This window comes from Delphinapterus leucas, chromosome 16 (assembly GCF_059928025.1).
Source record: "Delphinapterus leucas isolate spDelLeu-1000000601 "Yukka" chromosome 16, BTC_Dleu_Yukka2, whole genome shotgun sequence".
In the NCBI taxonomy this organism is placed as follows: domain Eukaryota; kingdom Metazoa; phylum Chordata; class Mammalia; order Artiodactyla; family Monodontidae; genus Delphinapterus; species Delphinapterus leucas.
This window is the reverse complement of record NC_143144.1, coordinates 55,569,941-55,588,136: the sequence shown is the minus strand read 5'-3', so window position 1 is coordinate 55,588,136 and position 18,196 is coordinate 55,569,941. Positions and strand designations below refer to the sequence as shown.

The 18,196-nt window shown below is 44.2% G+C and overlaps 1 protein-coding gene and 1 pseudogene across 6 annotated transcripts in view; both read right to left on the bottom strand.

Moving 5' to 3' along the window:
* Positions 1-18,196, bottom strand: part of ENTPD1 (ectonucleoside triphosphate diphosphohydrolase 1) — a 111,651-nt gene that overhangs the window by 22,331 nt on the left and 71,124 nt on the right. For all 6 annotated transcript variants that reach the window (XM_022569240.2, XM_022569237.3, XM_089897282.1 and 3 more), the window contains exon 2: positions 10,746-10,873. Coding sequence is in view for 4 of the 6 variants with exons in the window: in XM_022569237.3 (XP_022424945.2) it covers positions 10,746-10,873 (128 nt within the window). In the remaining 2 variants the exon portion in view is untranslated. The remainder of the gene's footprint in view (positions 1-10,745; positions 10,874-18,196) is intronic.
* Positions 449-10,699, bottom strand: LOC111172458 (ral guanine nucleotide dissociation stimulator-like 2 pseudogene; annotated as a pseudogene).

Here is an 18,196-nt window from a genome sequence, read left to right as displayed (position 1 = left end):
TTGTGATTGGTCTGTTCATATTTTCTATTTCTTCCTGGTTCAGTCTTGGAAGGCTATACCTTTCTAAGAATTTGTCCATTTCTTCCAGGTTGTCCATTTTATTGGCATAGAGTTGCTTGTAGCAGTCTCTTAGGATGCTTTGTATTTCTGTGGTGTCTGTTGTAACTTCTCCTTTTTCATTTCTAATTTTATTGATTTGAGTCCTCTCCCTCTTTTTCTTGATGAATCTGGCTAATGGTTTACCAATTTTGTTTATCTTCTCAAAGATCCAGTTTTTAGTTTTATTGATCTTTGCTATTGTTTTCTTTGTTTCTATTTCATTTATTTCTGCTCTGATCTTTATGACTTCTTTCCTTCTGCTAACTTTCGGTTTTGTTTGTTCTTTTTCTAGTTCCTTTAGGTGTAAGGTTAGATTGTTTATTTGAGACTTTTCTTGTTTCTTGAGGTAGGCTTGTATAGCTATAAACTTCCCTCTTAGAACTGCTTTTTTTTTTTTTTTTTTTTTTTGCTGCATCCCATAGGTTTTGGATCGTCGTGTTTTCATTGTCATTTGTCTCTAGGTATTTTTTGATTTCCTCTTTGATTTCTTCGGTGATCTCTTGGTTATTTAGTAACGTATGGTTTAGCCTCCATGTGTTTGTGTTTTTTACATTTTTTTCCCTGTAATTGATTTCTAATCTCATAGCATTGTGGTCAGAAAAGGTGCTTGATATGATTTCAGTTTTCTTAAATTTACTGAGGCTTGATTTGTTACCCACGATGTGATCTATCCTGGAGAACGTTCCATGCACACCTGAGAGGAAAGTGTAATCTGCTGTTTTCAGATGGAATGTCCTATAGATATCAGTTAAATCTATCTGGTCTATTGTGTCATTTAAATCTTCTGTTTCCTTATTTATTTTCATTTTGGATGATCTGTCCATTGGTGTAAGTGAGGTGTTAAAGTCCCCCACTATTATTGTGTTACTGTCGATTTCCCCTTTTATAGCTGTTAGCATTTGCCTTATTTATTGAGGTGCTCCTATGTTGGGTGCATATATAATTGTTATATCTTCCTCTTGGACTGATCCCTTGATCATTATGTAGTGTCCTTCCTTGTCTCTTGTAACATTTTCTTTTAGAGTTCAGGTAGTGTTTTGGTTTATTAGTGTTGTCACAGGGACAGGAACACCCAGAGTAGGAAGAGGAACTCCTACTAGAACCTTTTTCTTACCATTCCCTTCCCCTGGGGCGCAGAGCCTCTAGGCTTTTCCTTTCCCCCTACTTCCAGGCCTTTCCTTTCCCCCTACTTCCAGGCCTTTCCTTGGCCCTTAGCATGCTAGGATGTGGCCAGGAATCAGAAACGGATCCTTTTTCCAGCACTAGCTGTGTGCTGCATTCATGGAAAGTGGGAAGCTATACACAGGTATCCGTCTTGGGTACCAAGATTACCAGTTCCCATTCAGGATGGCTCCCCACATCTGGCACGGCCACCATGAGTTCTAGGAGCCAACAGGGCTTCCTCCTCAGAACAGTGCTTGGGCAATCTTCCTCCCTGTGACCTTGATCTTGGGAAAGGAACCCTCTCCTCCCTCACTTGGGGGAGTTCCCGAGGCAGAAGGGCCACTGGCATGGCCCATTGTAGCAGTGGAGGGCCGTCACTGCTGCTGCAGGAGGAAATCGAGTGAAGCTCCATCCATAGCGTAGAAGACGTTAGCCGAGGGGGGGATAGTCAGCTCTCGCTCCCCTGGGAGCAGCTGCACTAGCTCATACTCTGAAGCCACCACAGAATCATGATTGTTTTTCTTAAGGACATGACTGATGACACTTGGAGCCTTGTCCTGGCTTGTCACCAAGATGCTCTTGTAGACACTGCTGTCTTCCCCCAGCTCCATCTGGACTTGGATGATGCGGCAATCAGAAGCCCCTGGCCCAGGCCCCCCTCCCCCATATCCAGCCCCCCTGGAGGCCCCTTCTGCACCCCCACTGAGTGGGGAGCCACAGGAGGTTGAGCAGCAGTGACCTCGAGAAGGCCTCAGGAAGGAAGTTGGGGGAGAGAGGTGGCTGGGGTCAGCGGGACTCTGCAGGGCTGGAGTGCTTTCCAGGGCGGAGTCCAGAGATGAGACAGACGGCCACTCCATGTGCTGGGCCAGCCGGGTCAGCAGTGGAGCGGGGATTCCAGGCACCTCCTCTGCCACCACACTGGGCCAGTCCCGGGGGACAAGGGGTGTGGGACCTCCAACAGAACCCAGCACCTCTGTCCACTGCGAGATGACCAGCGTAGGCCGAAGCACCCGCGGGGCAGGAGGGTCACTGGTACTGGATGGCTCCACCTCACAGGACACTTGATGGCTCTGGGCCTCTGTCAGTGGCCGGAGCCCCTGTAGCCACCGCTGGATATCGGGGTCAGGTCGGAGGTCATAGCCACGGCATTTGTTCTGGAGCTGCCTCAGCTCAGAAAGGACAGCAAACTCCTTCCTCCGCTTGTCAAAATTGATGTATCCATTCTCCAGCTCATCCTTGGAGGCTGCGTCCAGCATCACAAGGTCCTTCAAGAAGGTGCCAAGGTATGGGACCACACCCCCACCCTGGGAGCCAGACCTCGGGGACTTCTTGGAATTTGGCTCCAGAGAAGGCTACAGCTTCACCTCCTGCAGGAGGAGCTCCCGGCTCTGGGAATAATTATCCTCCTCGGAGAAAATCTGGCAGAGGCTGGAAAAGACTCTGAGGCTGTCCCTGGCTGCTTCCTCCCAGGCTGCCTGAAGCCTGTGGATGGGGCTGGATTGCAGGGCCGACACCACAGCATACACTGAAGAGAAGTTTCGGAGCAGACGGCACTCCTCTGCCACACGGATCCACTTCTCCAGCATCCGGGCCCTCTGGGGTGGACGGAGTGGCCGTATGGTCACCTCCTCAGGCCCCTCTATGGTTGAGGTAGCCCCCAGGACAGAGCTGACCACTGCCCCTGCCACCTTGTTGAACTGTATGACAGGAGCCCAGACAGATGGGCAGAGGTGGGAATGTCCTGGCCGGTCTCTGTGACCCCCCAGACCCCCCAGGCACTGAGAGGGGACCAGATTGAGAAATAGCTCCGCATCTAGCAGGGTCAGCTGTTTGGCAAAGTGGTCAGCGAGGAACACCAGGACATCCGTGGGGTCAGCAGGGGGATCGCCGGTGAGGGCCAGGGGCTTAGGAAGTTCGGGGGTCTGGGGGTCCACCCAGGACCGGAGGTTGCGGTTGAGGTCAGCGCTGCCCCCCCAACACCCTCCCCTGCTGCATACCCTGTCCGAAGCAAGAAGCTCTCAAGCCGGTCAATCTGACCCTTGACCTCAGAGCCAAAATCTTCAGGGTGAGAGGCCAGCCAGGTTGACAGTACAGAGATGGCTACCCCTTTTGTCCTCTCTAGCTCATCAGTAGGATGAGATTCAAGGGCTTCCAGCCTGTCAGCCATAAGCCCTAGCAGGGCAGGCGTGGAGGTGAAGGCCCGGTGAGTAGCCAGGAAGGCTGCTGTGAAGGTCACGTCAGTCCTTGATGTCCAGGCGTCCAGCAGGTGTCGGACCAGGGCCTCCAGAGTGCCAGCTCGGAGCCTCCGGGAGGAACGCGGGGGAGGCCTCAGGGCCAAGGGATCAACAGGCCGATACTGGCGACTTGTGACAGTAAAGGTGACACCATCCTCCTCCTCGTCCCAGACAGACACAGGGGCCTCGTCATCTTCCTCCTCCTCCTCCTGCCCCCCGCCCACACCCCGGCCACCTGTGCCCCCACCCTCTTCGGGGTCTCGACTCCGTAAGCTGCTCAGCACGACTCCCCCGGGGGGGCTCGTGTCCCAAAACAGCCGCAGGGGCCGCGGGAGCATGGCCGAGTGAAGGAATCAGTGGGGTCGGGCCATGGGGGCGCCTGCTCAGGAGGGGTGGGGGCAGCACGGGTCCCGGGCCGTTGTTCCCATAGGTCTCCGGCCCCTGATCCTCTTGTAACATTCTTTACTTTAAAGTCTATTTTGTCTGATATGAGTATTGCTACTCCAGCTTTCTTTTGATTACCATTTGCATGCAATATCTTTGTCCATCCCCTCTCTTTCAGTCTGTATGTGTCCCTTGGTCTGAAGTGGGTCTCTTGTAGACAGCATATATATGGGTCTTGATTTTGTATCCATTCAGCAAGCCTGTATCTTTTGGTTGGAGCATTTAATCCATTCACGTTTAAGGTAATTATCGATATGTATGTTCCTATGACCATTTTCTTAATTGTTTTGGGTTTGTTTTTGTAGGTCCTTGTCTTCTCTTGTGTTTCCCACTTAGAGAAGGTTCTTTAGCATTTGTTGTAGAGCTGGTTTGGTGGTGCTGAATTCTCTTACCTTTTGCTTGTCTGTAAAGCTTTTGATTTCTGCATCGAATCTGAATGAGATCCTTGCCGGGTAGAGTAATCTTGGTTGCAGGTTCTTCCCTTTCATCACTTTAAGTATATCATGCCACTCCCTTCTGGCTTGTAGAGTTTCTGCTGAGAAATCAGCTGTTAACCTTATGGGAGTTTCCTTGTATGTTATTTGTCGTTTTTCCCTTGCTGCTTTCAATCATTTTTCTTTCTCTTTAATTTTTGCCAGTTTTGATTACCATGTGTCTCAGCATGTTTCTCCTTAGGTTTACCCTGTATGGGACTTGCTGCACTTCCTGGACTTGGGTGGCTATTTCCTTTCCACGTTAGGGAAGTTTTCAACTATAATCTCTTCAAATATTTTCTCTGGTCCTTTCTCTTTTCTCCTTCTGGGACCCCTATAATGCAAATGTTGCTGCGTTTAATGTTGTCCCAGAGGTCTCTTAGGCTGTCTTCATTTCTTTTCATTCTTTTTTCTTTATTCTGTTCCACAGCAGTGAATTCCACCATTCTGTCTTCTAGGTCACTTATCCGTTCTGCTGCCTCAGTTATTCTGCTACTGATTCCTTCTAGTGTATTTTTCATTTCAGTTATTGTATTGTTCGTCTCTGTTTGTTTGTTCTTTAATTCTTCTAGGTCTTTGTTGAACATTTCTTGCATCTTCTTGGTCTTTGCCTCCATTCTTTTTCCAAGGTCCTGGATCATCTTCACTATCGTTATTCTGAATTCTTTTTCTGGAAGGTTGACAATCTCCACTTCATTTAGTTGTTTTTCTGGGGTTTTATCTTGTTCCTTCATCTGGTACATAGCCCTCTGCCTTTTCATCTTGTCTATCTTTCTGTGAATGTGGTTTTTGCTCCACAGGCTGCAGGATTGTAGTTCTACTTGCTTCTGCTGCCTGCCCTCTGGTGTCCCTGTAGCTTTAACAGCAACTTCAGCAACCTCATCAGTCTGCCTCAGTTAGCCCTTTTGAATAAACAAAGCCTGTCCTTTTGAATGTGACTTTAGTACTCTATAAACAAATCAGGTCTCCATTAGCTACAGTGATGCTGGCAGGGCCTGGAAACAGAGACCATTTTCCTCCTTTCTTTTTTCTTCAGTTGGAGTTTCTAGACCTTTAATACAAACTTCAATTTTGTTGTTGTTTGTTGTTTTTATTTTTTTAATTGTGGTAAAATACACTGAATATAAAATTGACCATTTTTACTATTTTTAAGTGTACAGTGTAGCATTAAGTACTTCCAAATTGTTGTGTAACCATCACCACCACTCATCTCCAGTTGTTGTTTTTTTAAAGTCCACTGGAGTAAAAATAATATATTTTCCAAGAGTATTTGAGGTTGAAAATTTAGGTAAATTCTTCCAAATTCTCCATAAAAAGATAAAGTCACAAGCGCTCATCTAAGAACAGCACTTCAGTTCCCGGTGACAAAAGCAGACGCCTGGGGACAGGCCACCTTCCCTTAGCAGCAGTTGGAAATCCTGAGAGCACCCAGCTCAGTGACCACAACACACCAACAGCTAAGGGCCTTTCCTAGAACTCATCTCCCCCAAAGAAGTGTTGACAGCTGGTCTCCACTGAGGGCTTCTGATGTGCTGGGCACTCTGGTAAGTGAGTCAGTGGTATGATATTATTCCATTTAATCCTCACAACCATCCTCCAAGTAGGTACCATCTCCATGTAACACATAAGGAAACAGGTGTAGAGAGAATACACTTGCCCAAAGTCTCAGAGCTGGCAAATGGCAGATCTGGGATTGAAATCAAAGCTGTCTTCTGGTCCCTGGCCAGCATTCCACAGAAGTGGCAGCTTTTAATTAAGGCACGTGGTTTGGGACTGGATCAGTTTGGTGCCTTCGAGAGAAACCTGCGGGGTTCTGTGTGTGCCAGAATGTACAATGTTTGTGCTAAAGGAATATCTGACAACTCGCTAACTGCCAGTGACAAACCAGCAATTAAGGAAGTGGTAAACCAAGCAGACCTCAACTCTACCTCCCCGCCAAGTCCACCAGGACAAAGGCACTTTCCCAGGGGACACAGGTACAGCTCATGATTCTTCAGTTCATTAAGCCCTATGTTTGTTTGTTTCTGCAACGTGGTCATTGCGTATCTACATGGCAGTAGTTCCCAGACTTCAATGTCATGAGAACAGCCCAGGACGCCTGTTACCTGTGTAGATCCCCAGGTTCTACAACCTGGAGGTTTGAACTGGGTATGCTCTGGGAGTGAGAACGGGGAGCCAGCATCCACAGGGGAGCCTGATGCAGAGGCTGACAGATCCTGCTGTCGGGCTAGTCCTTCTGCACACGCTCTTCACAGCCAAGGAGGCAGAAGTTTAACCTGTTCAAGATGCTCACTCTACTCACTGAGTCAGCGAACTGCTATGAGGCAGCCACCCAAGTCAGAGGCTGTGCTGTCATAATTTAACATTTATTTTGTGACTATCTGGTTAATGATTATCTCCTCCACTAGACTATAACCTTCATGAGGGTCAGGACTTTGCCAGTCTTGCTCAGTGCTGTATCCCTAGGGCCTAAAGCAGAGTAGACGGTCAATGACTATTTATTAAATGAATAAATTGAGTGAAAGAGTATTAAAAAATAGGCAAAGACAAATGAAACCCAGTCCTTGTCCTCAATATGCTTACAAGCTGGGTAGCTGGGCAAGCAGACTCATCAGTACAATAAGGACTTCCTGTGTTTTGCCAGATGTGGCCCAGGCATGAGGCCACCACCTCCCCAGCAAGGCTGAACCCAGACTGGACCAGGCAGGAAGACGACAAGACTGGATCTTCAGGACTGGAGGGCTGACCAGAACTGGGCTAGAAGAGGGCAAGTCAGATGGGAAGAGGCAGGGAAAAAGATAAGTGGCGATTTGTCACCAGACAGATAGGCTACAAAGATGATAATGATAACACATGAGCTACCAACCACTGAGTACCTGCAATGGGCCAGCATCCTATTCCATACTTCACACTGCATTTACTTTATCCCACTTCATTCCTACAGTAATTTATGAGATATCAATTATCAGTTCTGTCTTACAAATGGAGAAACTGGGGCTCAGAGAAGTTATGTCCTGTGACTGTAAGAGCAGGGCTGAGGTTTAAACCCAGGCAGTATGAACCCATGGCCCATGTTGTGTCACACTCTGAGCAGACAGAATAATTATCCCTGCAATAAGACAGGGATGAAGAATCAGAGGCAGTGGGTAGAGAGACAGCTGAAAGTCTTTCCATAGAGGGGCTTATGGCCACCACCCTCTTTAAACAGAAGCATGCAGACGTTGTTCTCAACATTACATCCCAACGTGTTCCATCTTTATCCTAAAAGGTCCTCTAAATCTAATCACTAAGATCTGGTCAACCTAAGTGTCTCTCACATTATCTCCTTAATGCCTTAATTCCACAGACAATGTCTTAGTTCCAGGCTCAACTGCCTTGTCTACACAATGTCAGGAACATCCTAACTGGTCTTTCCTCCTCTAATCTGCTCTCCAGCCAAGAGGAATCTTGGAAACACAATCTGGGCATAACCTTCCTGTTTGAAACCTTCCAAGCAGTGGTTGGCAAGCATGACTGCTCATTAGAATCACCTGGGAAGCTTTTAAACCGCAGTGCCTGGGCTTCACCCCAAAGATTCTGACTTAATTGACCCAGAGTAGGGCCCAGATATGAGTATTTTTAAAACGCTTCCCAGGTGCTTTTAATATGGAGCCAATCTTGAGCACTACTAGAGTTGAATGGATAAGACGTCCACTCCTGAGCTAGGCAAACTAAGCTCAGACTCAAGTCTCCTCTCCCACCATTCCTTCCTGCCCCATATTTAATATTCCAGCCATACTGAACTGCTGGTGATTCCCCAAGATCACTTGCTAATTTAGGCTGCCGCTCTGTAACACATGGTATGGTCTTTGTAAAGAACATGTCCTACCTCACCTCCTGGGAAACTCCTTAGTGTTCCTTATTACTTGGCCCCAAGGCTGCCGCCTCCATGAAGTCTTCATGTGACCAGGCACAATTGGTGACTCCTTCCTCTGGGCTGCCATAGCACTGCACCTACCTCTGTATTAATATGTCTCTATTGTTCTGAAACTATTTGTACAAACGACTCTCTCCCCCCACAAAAAGCAATAGGTATAGTGATGCTTCAGATACCTCTTGTGGCCACTTCACATGTCCTTGACCAACCTCTTACTCCAGCTCCACCTGTACCTTCTCATCTCTCTATTTCTTCTCAGGGTCTTCTCTCCTACCACCTAGTAGGTCACCTGTGGTACCCACATAGCCCTTCTGACACATGTGCAAAACTGGAAGTGCCCAGGAGTTAACAACCTCTGGGACGACCCTTGACCAACAGGGGATGAGAACCAGGAGATAAGTCCCTAGGGTAGATCATTCTGAAGTGCTTTCTCCACGGCTCTTCAGAGGGTCCTAGTGGGATCAAGCCAGTGACATTGCTATAAAGATACACTTCAGATGCCAAAGACCTTGCTCCGTTTTTCCAGGCAAACACAATAACACAGAATCACGGCAGTCTTCAAGACAAACATCATGAATGACGGAAGGTCATCCACGACCACCAGTATTCACTGAGAACACAGAGCCTAAGTCTGTCGTGGATTTTGCCTCCTAGGCAGTCTCCCTCTCCAGTGATGCAATAATGAACATATAAAAAGGTCAAATCAAGAAGGCAATCATGTACTTTTGGAGCTGGTAAACAAATAGCAAAACCAAGATGTCATGAGCCTTCAGTTGTGAGTGAAGTTTTGCCAGGAGAGCCAATATCACTCAATATTAAAAGGCAAGAGACCATTGACAATGAGACAGTATCAGCCTTCTGTGCTGACAAAGGGACTGCTGTGCACAGCCCCACTGGGTTGAATCTGTGTGGCAAACGGATGCCAATGTAATATCCAGGCCTCTGCTATATAGCAAATGGTTTGGGTGGTTGGCAATAGTTTCAGAGGCCTGGCATATGCATCCATTTTTCCAGGCTCACAGTTTGGTATCTTCAAATGCAAAAAAATATATACTTCTGTATATGTATTCCAGGGCCTCCGTAGTCAAGTTAACTTCTGGATATGTCACTGCCCACATGTACGTATGCATTCATTAGCATATTGGTCTCTTGGCCCTTGGAGATTTAATTATTATAATTCAAATGAAAGTTTAACATTGGTGTATTTGCAATACAAATTTAAACTTACCATATGTTTCTAAATTAATGGATTAAATAAAATGATGACCATATTACAAGGTATTAGTGAGCTATCCATGTCTCTGAAATTCTACTTTGATGAATTTGAAAGGAAGCAGAAATAAATCACAGCAGAGTTAATGACCCTAATTATTTTTAATGATACTAACTAGCTCTTCAAATGTGGAAATTTCACAAGAAGTCTGTTCATCCATGAATTCATTTCAAATTACTATATTTGATACATGCATGCGTTCTCTGGGGTCTTTTTTAAGTTGATTTTAAAATTGATTTATTTAATATTTTGGAGATGAGGAACAAGTCTTCTCCACAATCTTTGTCTCCCAAAGTGCTTTATACAAAGCTGTCTAATAAATTTTATAACTTTGGTGATAGTGATAATAACAGAGTAAGGGGACTTCCCTTGTGGCGCAGTGGTTAAGAATCCGCCTGCCAACACAGGGGACATGGGTTTGAGCCCTGATCCCGGATGATCCCACATTCTGTGGAGCAACTAAGCCCGTGTGCCACAACTACTGAGCCTGTACTCTAGAACCCGCGTGCCACAACTACTGAGCCTGACTGCCACAACTACTGAAGCCCACGTGCCTAGAGCCCATGCTCCACAACAAGAGAAGCCACCACTATGAGAAGCCCGCGCACCGCAACTAAGAGTAGCCCCCACTCACCACAACTAGAGAAAGCCTGCGTGCAGCAATGAAGACCCAACACAGCCAAAAAATAAATAAATAAAATAATAATGGAGTAAAAAGAACAAAGAATGCAGTGTCCAATAAACAAAGAGTTCACTGTTTCCACAATGAAACAGTGAGTAAGAAGCAGAGATAGCACTAGATCGTAGAATACCAGCACAGCATATCACAGATCTGGATGTGGTGAATAAAAGCATTTGTCTCTATTAGAATATTGATTTAATCAATTGCTGAACAATCAAAGACAATCATCTTCCCACCACTAATTGATTCAAGGCGTTCTTTCCTTCAGAATGAGCATCCGCCGCCATTTTACTTGCCTAGTTCCACGGAGACTGACTTGCTCCTGGGCTTCCAGAACTGCAACTTCTACTGTATGCTCTGACTTACCATAACCTCATTTTCCCTCTGCCCCACCCAGGGCCCCTCAAACACATGTGCGTGCACACACACACACACACACACACTCAGGGGTTTGAGTTACCTTAACATTTTCTGGCAGTGGTTTGTTCTGGGTCAGCCCCAGAGCGAGCAGTGCTACCACAGCGATGACACAGGAGAAGCCAAGGATGCCCAGTATGTTTTTAGAGCAAAATATCTTCACTTCAGACTCTAAAAACAAAAGAAGAATAGAAAATATCAACAAGAAATCAATAGACATTGATTTTCTTCCCCTTTCTACATGGCCTTGTGCTGGCTTTCTGGAGACAGCAAAGATAGATAAAAGCTGATCTTTATCCATGAGGCACTTGCAAAGTAATTGGGAAATAATACAAGAACAAAAGGATTTGTCTGTACTGTGACGAGGGCCAAAACTGAGTTAGTGGCTATGGTAAGGAGAATGGGCAGAATTAGATCAGTGATCAGATATGGGATGAGGAGAAGGAAAAATCCCAAACTGGCAGCTTGTTTAATAGGTCATGTAGGTCTATCAAGGTTCAAGTAACAAAGAAAGCAAGGATAGCCCTCCTCATTTCTAAAATCTACCGGAAAATGAGCATGATATTAAAAAGTATTCAGAGTGTATCATCGAACATCGTAGTCCCTCTACTTCATGACATTTCCTGGCTTGACACATTCCTTCACTTCAACCACACTTATATGTTAAGTAATTGGTAACAGCGTAGGGGCTGTGGAGTTTTGAACATTTCATCATTCACATTATCTTGTCTATCCTGTTCATACTCTTACCATCATGGGACATAAAAAAGTTCCAGAAGGAGAATTCTATAAAAGGCAAATTTACTTTGATCAGGATAAATAGAGCCTACAGCAGAGGTGAACAGGAAATGGAATGGTTACACCATTCCCTCCATTCTCATCCTTCCTCTCTCAGCTTCCCAAGCTATCTCCAAGCCTTTTTCTTAGGCTTTGGGGAAGAAAGATAGGATCAAGTAATAAAAAAGCATGTGGAAATGAGATGGGCTCTCCAAAATAGTTTTCACTTCTCTAAGGACAGGGGAAGGGATTAAAGCAACTGAAAGAGGAACCTGCATCCCCTCCTCCTCTTTCCCTCTTTCTCAGCAGCTGTGGCTGCACCAACACAGGAGCTCCCCTTCGAGCTTGTGAGCACAGGTTGGACTTAATCCAAAGGACTGGAACTGCCTGGGTCTCCAGTCTGCATCCATCTCTAGAATCTTGGACCAGTTTGTACCCATCAGACCGAACAGTACAAAACTTAGGAGAAAAAGTTTTATCAACACCATTATCTATTGCTTCCAAACAAGGGAATCATAAATGAAATATACAGCACTTCCCCCCTTCTCGCTTCCCAAAAGAACCTCAGTTTTGTTCAGATGCCTGCCACTCCCCCAAGCAGCCCATACACCTCCTAGAAAGGGGCTGACTGTTCTGCATAATCTCATTCCCTCTCCAGTGATTGGTTCAACAGTGGGCATATACTCTCAAAATGGGCTGTGAGACCCTGGAGGAAGTCTGCTGGGGCAAGCCTAGGAAAAGAAAGGAAGCATTCTCTCTTCTTCCTCAGACACTGTCCAGCCAAGGATGGCTGAGCAGAGAGATGGAAAGAACTTGAGTTCTTAAAGCATTTTGAGCTGCTAAAACAGCCAACCCTGATCTGATCCTCCCATGAGACTTACGCTTTGATCCAATTAGAGTCATGATTTAAAGACCTTGAAGCCAAAACATCCCGGTGTGGCAGAAACGTCCTTTTTGCTGCCAGGGCTCTGGAATTTGGAAAAGAGCCCCCTAAGTACTGCCTACCTACCTGAGAACTACCTACCTCACTTCCCGAAGTCGTGATATTGACAAACACAGCTTACAACAAGCACGTTTTAGACGAAACATTACATATCTAATACCCGAGGGTTGCACACTGCAGCAATGTTTCTACTGTAATAGAACTTTGAATGCTTTCCTCCTTCAAACTGTCCAAAAGGTCTACCTAGTCGTTTCCGTAAATATAACAATTTTGATTATATCATTTTCCTTCCATTCATTCAGGCACTAATCTTAGCAGCCAATGAAAATGACCAACAAGGTCCCTGATCTTTGGAGTTCACATCTAGTTGGGGAGATAGATGAACCAGAAAAGAAGTATGCAAATAAGTGACTTCAGGTCATGAAAAGTGTTGAGGAGAAATTAAAACCAAGGAATGTTACAGAGTGACTTGCAGCAGAGTTGGGGTGGGGAGATCAGACTGAGGGTCAGGAAAGGCTCTCTGAGAAGGTGATGTTTGAGCTTAGACCTGGATGATGAGAAAACAACAGCTAGGAGAAGGAGAAAGAACATTCCAGGAAGAGGAAGTATCAACTGCAAAAGCCCTGAGGTGGGAAATAGACTGATGTGACTCTAGTTGCTTCTTCCTTTTCTTAATGAGAATATTTACTAACTCATTATTATCACTGAACAGTTGAAAGTGTACTTTTCCAGGGAACCCACCTATACTGTTGGTGGGAATGTAAGTTGGTGCAGCCACTATGGAAAACACTACGGAGGTTCCTCAGAAAACTAAAAATAGAGTTGCCATATGATCCAGCAATCCCACTGCTGGCATATAACCACACAAAACTAAAACTATAATTCAGAAAGATACATGCAATCAAGACAGTATGGTACTGGCACAAAAACAGAAATATAGATCAATGGAACAGGATAGAAAGCCCAGAAGTAAACCCACACACATATGGTCACCTTATCTTTGACAAAGGAGGCGAGAATATACAATGGAGAAAAGACAGCCTCTTCAATAAGTGGTGCTGGGAAAACTGGACAGCTACATGTAAAAGAATGAAATTAGAACACTTCCTAACATCATACACAAAAATAAACTCAAGATGGATTAAAGACCTAAATGTAAGGCCAGACACTATAAAACTCTTAGAGGAAAACATAGGCAGAAAACTCTATGACATAAATCACAGCAAGATCCTTTTTGACCCACCTCTCAGAGTAATGGAAATAAAAACAAAAACAAACAAATGGGACCTAATGAAACTTAAAAGCTTTTACACAGCAAAGGAAACCATAAACAAGATGAAAAGACAACCCTCAGAATGGGAGAAAATATTTGCAAAGGAAGCAATTGACAAAGGATTAATCTCCAAAATATACAAGCAGCTCATGCAGCTCAATATCAAAAAAACAAACAACCCAATCCAAAAATGGGCAGAAGACCTAAATAGACATTTCTCCAAAGAAGACATACAGATGGCCAACAAACACATGAAAAGATGCTCAGCATCACTAATCATTAGAGAAATGCAGATCAAAACTACAATGAGGTATCACCTCACACCGGCCAGAATGGGCATCATCAAAAAATCTGGAAACAATAAGTGCTGGAGAGGGTGTGGAGAAAAGGGAACCCTCCTGCACTGTTGGTTGGAATGTAAATTGATACAGCCACTATGGAGAACAGTATGGAAGTTCCTTAAAAAACTAAAAATAGAATTACCATATGATCCAGCAATCCCACTACTGGGAATATACCCTGAGAAAACCATAATTCAAAAAGATACATGTACCACAATGTTCACTGCAGCACTATTTACAATAGCCAGGACATGGGAGCAACCTAAGTGTCCATCGACAGATGAATGGATAAAGAAGATGTGGCACATATATACAATGGAATACTTCTCAGCCATAAGAAGGAAAGAAATTGAGTTACGTGTAGTGAGGTAGATGGAGTTAGAGTCTGTCATACAGAGTGAAGTAAGTCAGAAAGAGAAAATAAATACTGTATGCTAACGCATATATATGGAATCTAGAAAAATGGTACTGATGAACCTGGGCAGGAATAAAGATGCAGATGTTGAGAACAGACTTGAGGACACAGCGGGGGAAGAGGAGGCTGGGATGTAGTGAGAGAGTAGCACTGACATATATACACTACCAAGTGTAAAATAGATAGCTAGTGGGAAGCTGGTGCATAGCACAGGGAGATCAGCTCGATGCTTTGTGACGACCTAGAGGGGTGGGATAGGGAGGGTGAAAGGGAGGCTCAAGAGGGAGGGGATATGGGGATATATGTATGGTTATAGCTGATTCACTTTGTTGTACAGCAGAAACTAACACAACACTGTAAAGCAATTATACTCCAATAAAGATTAAAAAAAAAAAAAGACACATGCACCCCTATGTTCATAGCAGCACTACTCACAGTAGTCAAAACATGGAAACAACCTAAATGTCCATCAACAGATGAATGGATAAAGAAGATGTGGTGTATATATACAATGGAATACTACCCAGCCATAAAAAAGAACAAAATAATGCCATTTGCAGCAACATGGATGCAACTAGAGATTATCATACTAAGTGAAGTAAGTCAGAAAGAGAAAGACAGATACCATATGATATCACTTATATGTGGAATCTAAAATATGGCACAAATGAACTTATCTACAAAACAGAAACAGACTCACAGACATAGAGAACAAACTTGTGGTTGCCAAGGGGGAGAGGGGGAGGTAGCGGGATGGACTGGGAGTTTGGGGTTAGTAGATGCAAACTATTACATTTTGAATGGATAAACAACAAGGTCCTACTGTATAGCACAGGGATCTATATCCAATCTCCTTAGATAAACCATATTGGAAAAGAATGTAAAAAAAAGCATGTGTATATGTGTGTAGAACTGAGTCACTGTGCTGTACAGCAGAGATCGGCACAGCACTGGAAATCAACTGTACTTCAGTAAAAAAATAGAGAGTAAAAATAAGGAAGTATACTTTTCCACATTTGCCCAATTTTTGCAATGATATCCATATTATTAGAATATATTCAAGGCTTTCATCATATTTGTCTTATTAAAGATATGATAAGAAAAAGAACTTAGATCAGAGAGGAAGTTTAGGAATTTTTCATACACAATTTTCAAAAGCTGTGTTATCAAAAAAATAATGGCTAAGTTTGTTTTTCATGTGACCGACTAGATTACCCAGAGAGGAATAATTAAAATACTGTGTTTTCTATGAACCATGGCAGGTAATTTTCAAAAGTCCTTATCACATGGAGGAAGCCAGACTCTTCTTAGGAAGTGGTAGCAGACGCGGGGGTCTAGGTGGACATATCTAGGATGTATTCATAAAAGGGAACCACTTCAGTAACTGCCCTCTCTTCCCAGGCCCCAGAGCTCTTTCAGATGCCATGACTGCTACAGTCAAGTTCTGTTACAGAAAATTCACAATGACTGTATTTCCCTCTGAAAAGCTATTCATTTCCCTTGTGCATAACAGAAACGTGACTTATATCATACAATGTGAAACAGTATTTCAAAAAACAATTTCAAGGAACATTTTTACCAAAAATATCTATCAACAGCAAAGTGTTGTATTTGTTTTCCTTTGAATTGTCTCACTATCCTGGAGAATTCAAGACTGCCACTTCCCTCCCATTCTCCTCCTTTCATATGACAAATGAGAAAGCTTTTCTGTTTGAGGTGAGAGCCAGGTAGAAATGTCAGCTCTTCACTTGACAGAGACAAAAGTGAAGGAAATTCAAGCTCTGAGAAAACACAGACTGATTTCAAGCCAATTAGCTATTTCAGAGGCAAAAAAAAAAAAAAAAAAAAAAGCTGATTCTTTTTCATTCTTACAGAAACAGCCATCATGACATCCACAGTTGGCATCCTATTAATGATTAAAATTATGTAATCTGTTCTTAGTCAAAATTCTGCTATACAGAGAAATACCAGCACCTCTACTTCATGATACCAAACATTATCCTAAAATTTTACTCCATTAATAAAAAGATTTGGGGTGTTGACAAATGTGGTGGGTTTTTGGCAAAAACAACAAAAGTTTTGCTCTGCGGATTCAGTGAGACTCACTAGATTCAAATCACTTCCAACTTCTGATGGGTCACATCCGGACCAAGCTTGGCTTGTCACATAGAGAACAAAGCAGCCAATACAGACAAGCACTGGAGAGTAAACGTCAGTGCAGTGCTGTGGTCCTTCCTGTGTTTACACAGCCCAGTGATGGAAGAATCACTGAAGCTCAGGGGACTGGTCCTAATCTGGCTTTGCCATTTCCCCAACTCCTAGAGTCTCTGCCCCCTTTCTGCCATCTTCCTTCCTCTCCATCACGGAGGAGTTCTTGGTGACGCACATTTAGATTGTTCTCCCACTCAAGGGCTTTAAGATCCTTTCCCAGGTGCTTCATTCCAGGGCCCTTAGACCCAACCTCTTCTATGGTGATATCCACCCCCCTGTTCCAGTCACCCCCACCTCTTCTACAATAGCCCTTTCTGGTATCTCCCTAATTCCCTTTCCTATCAGAATCCATCCTTCATGCGGCTGCAGAATTCCTCCATAATTGACATTCCCAGGGTTCTCCCTAATTAAGAATTTAATGTAGCTTCCTTCTGCTTGCCAGATGAAAGCCTCACTGGTCTATTTGGACCCCTCAGCCCTTCAGAAATTTAAGCCCTTCCTATCACACCATTCCAATAAGCAGATGTGTGTGCCCGAGATCATAATGCCTGACATTATGACCATTAGACTGTAAGTTCCTTAAGTGAAGGGACTTTTTTTTCTGGCTCGTTCATTGCTATATCCCTAGTTGAATGAATAAATGAATTTTGGATTCTGACATTTGTCAACATGAGATTTCCTTCAGTTGGAATTCTATTCCCCTCTTTCTCCACCAAATCTTTTTCCTTGTCACCTTCAAAATCAAGCTCCCCTCCGTATGCTTCAAAGCTCAATTGTTCCAGTAGTCCTCTCTTCATGTGCTACCTCTAGATATTTAATGGATTGGCCTATTTCGGTTTGGGAGTTCTATAGTTGTTGTTTCATTCATTGTTCAATTAGTCAACAATTATTTATTGAATGCATTATACTATTCACTAGACCTGCCCTGGGCTCTGAGCTACAGCAGTTAACAAATCAAATAAACATCCCCATCCTCATGGTGCTTAGATGTTAGTCTGAAAGAAAAGATAATAAGCAAGATAAGTAAAATTTATAGTATGTTACATAATTATAAGTGCCAAGGAAGAGAAAAAGCAGGTGAAGAGGCAGGATAGGGTAATTAGGAAAGACCTGAGATGGTGATATTAAAAGTGATAGGAATAAAGAGAAAGCAAGCATACCACTTGGGCAACAGAATTTAAGGTAACTGGAACTGCATGTGCAAAGGACCTGGGGTGGAACAGTGCCTGGCCATAAGGCCAGTGTGGCTGGATGAGTGATGAAGGGGAAAATAGTAAGAGATGGTCAGGGGTGGGGTCACTGGGTGCCTTGCTTGTGGGGCCTTGCAGGTTCTGGTGAGGGCTTTGTCTTACTCTAAGTGATCTGACTTACTTCTAATCATTTGTATAATTTACACTCAGCACCATAGGGGTAAACAAGGAACCACCAGGAACCTTTGAAGTACCTGGACAGGAAGGGTGTGGTCTTTTAGGCGGCACACCCCTGTCTCTTGTGATGAGGTGCTGAGGCACCCCCATGAAGTCAGGTCATAGGA